Source organism: Salvia miltiorrhiza, chromosome 5 (genome assembly GCF_028751815.1).
Source record: "Salvia miltiorrhiza cultivar Shanhuang (shh) chromosome 5, IMPLAD_Smil_shh, whole genome shotgun sequence".
NCBI lineage: Eukaryota > Viridiplantae > Streptophyta > Magnoliopsida > Lamiales > Lamiaceae > Salvia > Salvia miltiorrhiza.
The window spans coordinates 56,783,951-56,789,191 of NC_080391.1; the positions used below are offsets into that span (position 1 = coordinate 56,783,951).

The 5,241-nt window shown below is 40.9% G+C and overlaps 1 protein-coding gene across 1 annotated transcript; it reads left to right on the plus strand.

Moving 5' to 3' along the window:
* The first annotated feature begins 675 nt into the window (after window positions 1–675).
* LOC131026170 (protein NRT1/ PTR FAMILY 2.13-like) lies at window positions 676–3,801 on the plus strand. Its single transcript, XM_057955939.1, has 5 exons — window positions 676–1,244; window positions 1,326–2,147; window positions 2,461–2,474; window positions 2,577–2,692; window positions 2,752–3,801. The coding sequence occupies exons 1-5, from the start codon at window positions 694–696 to the stop codon at window positions 3,799–3,801; spliced, it is 2,553 nt and encodes an 850-aa protein (XP_057811922.1). The 5' UTR covers window positions 676–693.
* The last annotated feature ends 1,440 nt before the right edge of the window (window positions 3,802–5,241 follow it).

The following is a 5,241-nucleotide window of genomic DNA, read 5'->3' on the forward strand; positions in this document are numbered from 1 at the left end:
CCGAGAAATGTCCTGCGGATGCAACACTTATTAATTAGTGTCTTATTTTACTCTAAAAAAAATTAGTGTCCTATTTTTACAAGTCCGAAAGTTTTTGTCCTAATTTCCAAATCAACCTAAGTTACTGTCCTAAAAAACCCTCGAACTCTATTAGAGAGGTGATTAAATATTCTACCCAATTTTGGCGTGATAAATAATCACTCAATTGAATGATTATATGCGAGTCAAGTTATCAATCACGGATCTAATCATGCAAACCAAACACTTGATTAAGATGTATTATTGTATCAATCATATATTAACCACTCAATATATATTATTGTCGTATTTTTGATCCGTATTGACAAAATGAAATATGATAATATTAGTTCGTGCAATATGCTAGTTTTGTTTTTGAATCTAGTAGAGATGGGCAGACTAATTAGATAGTTGTCCTTCTCCATTATATATATAATTCTCCATTAACAAGGACAACTATCTAATTAGTTATTCATTTTCGAGGATATATATAATGGAGAAGGGCAGACTCCAAAATGAATAACTAATTAGATAGTTGTCCTTGTTAACCAATTTTAGGAGTTAACAATTACTTGCAACAATCATCTAATAATCTTTGCCCACATCCAAAATCATGGAGATGGCGATGTTAATTATCATGGTTATGTACAACATAATTATTGAACTAGTGCGCGCATGCAGGGCATGGTGACGTTGACCATAATAGCAGGGGTGCCTCAGTTGCGGCCTCCGCCATGCATTAATCAAAAATGCAGCGCTCCCACCAAATCCCAGCTGGGAGTCCTGGCGCTGGGCCTCGGCTTTCTCTCCGTCGGCACCGGCGGCATCAGGCCGTGCAACATCCCTTTTGGCGTCGACCAGTTCGACGTCTCCACGGCGGAAGGGAGGAGAGGAATCAACAGCTTCTTCAACTGGTATTACATGTCCTTCACCCTCGTCATGACCATCGCTCTCACCTTGGTCGTCTACATTCAAGACTCCGTCAGCTGGGTCTGGGGCTTCGGCTTCCCCACCGCGCTCATGCTCTTCGCCATCGTCCTCTTCTTCGTCGGCACCAATTTCTACGTCTACGTCGTGCCCGAGGGAAGCGTCTTCACCGCCATTGCGCAGGTCATCGCCGCCACCTACAATAAGCGTAAGCTGCACATCCCCGACGCCGCCGCCTATTTTGATCCGCCGTTGAAGGGGATGCTCGTCACTAAGCTCTCTTTGACCAATAACTTAAGGTCAGAGAATTTAATTAATTACGTCAGTCAATTTGAGAGTGGCGTCTCATTAATTAATCATGATTATTTTGTTTGTTTCAGGTTCTTTAATAAAGCCGCGTTGATAACCGAGGGTGATATTGGGGTGGATGGATCCAACTCCAACCCGTGGAGGCTATGCAGCGTCCAAAAAGTGGAAGAAACCAAATGCCTATTCAAAATCATCCCGATTTGGGCTTCCGGGATTATCTGTTTTACCGCCATTGTACAACAGAGCACATTCATCTTGTCTCAAGCCTTGACAATGGACCGCCACCTGGGTCCCAACTTTCAGATCCCGGGCGGGTCGCTCGGGGTCATCTCGATGATCACGGTGGCGCTATGGATCCCCGTGTACGACCGGGTGGTGGTGCCGTCCGTGAAGAAGGTCACCAAGGTGGAAGGTGGCATCACCTTGCTCCAGAGGATGGGGATCGGGCTGGTGTTCTCCATCCTCTCGATGGTAGTGTCCGGCCTGGTCGAGCGGATGAGAAGGGCCTCTGCCCTAGCTCACGCTGGACCAGGCGGGACCACTACCCTAACGGTCTTCTGGCTGGCCCCACAGCTGATGCTGATGGGGTTCGCCGAGGCATTCAATATCATTGGACAGATTGAGTTTTATAATAAAGAATTCCCGGAAAATATGACTAGTTTGGCAAACTCGTTGTTCTCGTACACAATGGCGGGGGCGAGCTATATAAGTGCGGCGTTGGTGAACATCGTGCACCACACAACTGCCACGCGCGCCCATCCCGATTGGTTGACCAAAGATATTAACCAGGGAAGGCTTTTGCTTGCTGAGTTTCTGGTATCTTGCGATCCTGTGTTTTGCTTGCTTCCGCTTGTTGGCTATTATCTCGATAATTCCTTGGCATTACAAGCCTGGTTAAGATCTCCCTTGTAGTTGGTCCAGTTCGTCTGGATTCTCCTTTAAAGGAGTCTCCTCGTGCGAGTAACCTGGAAAGCAAGGGAGAAAAGGAGTTATCCAGTGTGGCTGACTGTGTCTTGTTTTCTAGTTACCTTTACTCTGTGTTTGAGTTTTTTCTGAAAAAGGTTCGTGTGCCTTGAAAACTCTCTTGGATTGAGAGTTTGTGGACTATTTCTGTCCCCTTGGAACCTCTAGGGTGACCAGTGCGAACCTTGCTCCACAGATCAATCTGTGCTGAGATCTGGGCTCTCCACTGCTCTTTAACTCTAGGTGGATCCTCTCAGGTCAGTTCTGACCTCCCTCCTGTTGTGTGCTTCCTTTGTGCTTGTGTCTACTGGGTTCTCTTGTCTGTTGCATCTGCATAATCATGAACAACATGCATGTAGTGCCATTCAATGGCAGAGATGATTTTCAGGACTGGAAAATCAAGATAGAATGCATTTTGGTTAAAGAAAAGGTTAAAAGAGCTATAACCACTAAGATTGATGAAACTGTTACTGATGTTAAATTGCATGAGATGAATGATAATGCTAGAGCTACAATTTTATTAAATCTGTGTAGCTCAGAAAGGTGTCACACCATGCTTGTACTAAAGATTTGTGGGATGACTTGAATGCTATATATGCTGCCCCTTCTGAAGTGTCAACTTGGTCTTTGCAAAATCAATTTATGTCTTTTCAAATGGACTCTTCAAAGGATGTTGATACTAATATGGAGAATTTCAATAAACTACTGCATGATTTAAATCTTGCTGGAGATGACTCCATTGAAAAGTATGCTCCCCAAATTCTTTTAAATTCCATACCTGAGCCCTTTGCTGAGGTAAAATCTGCTTTGAAGTATGGTGGGTCAAAAGTCACTTGTGAAATGATTACTAATGGCCTTAAGTCTAAAGAGAGTGAACTCAAATTGATTAAGTCAAAGCCTCTGCATGGTAAAATCCTTTATGTGAACAAGAACCAAACCCAGAACCTCAATAGGGGTCAGAACCCTGATAAGTCTAAGGACATGAGACCTTATCACCAGAAGGCTGAGCATAGTGGTCAAAACCAGAACCAAAACTCTGACCAAAACCCTAGGAAAGTTTGTTGGAACTGTGGTAAGCCTGGCCACTTCATCAATAGGTGCAAAATGCCTAAGAAGAATAGAGATTTTGTCCTTAATGAGCCAAAACAACATGCCAACAATGTCTATGAGGAAGATAGTGTCTACATGGTGCATGAACTTGATTTTCAGTACATTAATTACTCCAATGATGTGTCTAAATCTGTAAAATCAAATGAGTGGTTGATAGACTCTGGCTGCACTTTTCATGTCACACCTTTCAAACACATGTTTCACAATCTAGAGTCTGTCAATTCTGGTCATGTAGCTTTAGCTGATGGTCAAAAGTGTGATATTCTGGGAAAAGAAGATGTTTGCCTGAAATTTGAAAATGGGAGTTTGTTGACCTTAAATGAAGTCAGATATGTGCCTAACTTGAAGTTCAGTCTCCTATCTGTTTCAAAGATTGCTGATAAAATGCTTGATGGGTCTGTGAACTACCTGAGGTTTCAATTTGAAAAAGACTCCAAACTCTTCTTTACTGCTCCTAGAAAAGGTGACTTGTAGCGTATTGACAAAATGAAATATGAAAATATTAGTTCGTGCAATATGCTAGTTTTGTTTTTGAATCTAGTAGAGATGGGCATTATACTATGTGCACATGTCCAAGAATAATAGTATTGATTGTATAAATTCATGGTCATGCGCTCGAATCACATAAGAAAAAAGTTAAAATCAAATAAAGAATTAATGTAAAAGTGATTAGATGGAGAAAATTGATAAAAATAAAAAATAAAATCTTACAAAATTTATTTAGATTGGAGAACAGCTTCGGAGATTAGAAGGTCTAATGTAATAATGATGATTGATACTTGTATCTACACTAATATTATAATTTTTATTTTATATATTAAATTAGTGTAACACATGATAGAGTTAGTGTATATATATATATATCCAAAAGCAAAGACGTGATCCTATAAAATAAGACTCCTAATCACCGCGGTAACTCTGCCTTTATAAACACACACAAACACAAGAATTAATTAAAGTGAATCAATGGCGGCGGCTAACATCTATGTGGTGTGGGAAACACTGCTGCATCTTTCCGTGCAAGTACAATCCCTCTTGAGATGCAGAGCTGTCTGCAAACTATTATGGCGTGACGTCATCGACTCTCCTCCATCTTTGCAATCCCTCTTGAGATGCAGAGCTGTCTGCAAACTATTATGGCGTGACGTCATCGACTCTCCTCCATCTTTGCAAGAAAATTGTCAGTAGATGATAATGCTGCTACTCGTGAGCTCCATATGGTGACGAAAAGAATCAAAGCGAGAGTGAAAGTGCTCATGATTTTGAGATTATTGGAAGCACAAAGAATTCAACAACTACTCCAGCGCTCGCTGAGATGTTGAATGTGTTAACTCTATGTTTGAATGGGTTTCCAGCGCTCGCTGGAACTCAGCGGTCGCTGGGTTTCCAGCGGGTGCTGGGACTCCGCGGGCGCTGGGTCTCTTCTAGCGGGCGCTGGTTCTCCGCGGGTGCTGGTTTCATAGAATTCAATTCCAAAATTATCCCGTAAAGTCTTCGAAAATCAGTGAAAATCGGGGTGAAATCCAACCACGAATTCTTTGAAAGTCGTCTGGAATCTATGTGAATTCCATGGACTTTTTAAAGTCTGTGGAAATTCACAACGAATACACCCCCCCTTAATCTATGTGATATATATCTATAGCTATTGATAAGACTTATATTCTAAATGTGATATATATTTATAGCTAATGATAAAGCTTATATTCAATAAGGCTTATAGATAAATATATCCATTCAATAAATTATCTAATAAAAGTAATGAATTAATAAATTTTTTAAAATCTTCATTACATAGATTTTCTAAAATAATAGATTATCAAATAAAATAACATTAATTACACGTACGACGTACGTTCTTTCTGCTAATTAAAGTATAAAAGCATGCATGGGACCCAAATTATAATACTTGGACTA

Coding starts and splice junctions, on each gene's coding strand:
- LOC131026170 (XM_057955939.1), top strand. CDS start 694: ATGCAGGGCATGGTGACGTTGACCATAATAGCAGGGGTGCCTCAGTTG. Junction 1,245..1,325: donor TCTTTGACCAATAACTTAAG/GTCAGAGAATTT, acceptor TGTTTGTTTCAG/GTTCTTTAATAAAGCCGCGT. Junction 2,693..2,751: donor TTGATGAAACTGTTACTGAT/GTTAAATTGCAT, acceptor AAATCTGTGTAG/CTCAGAAAGGTGTCACACCA.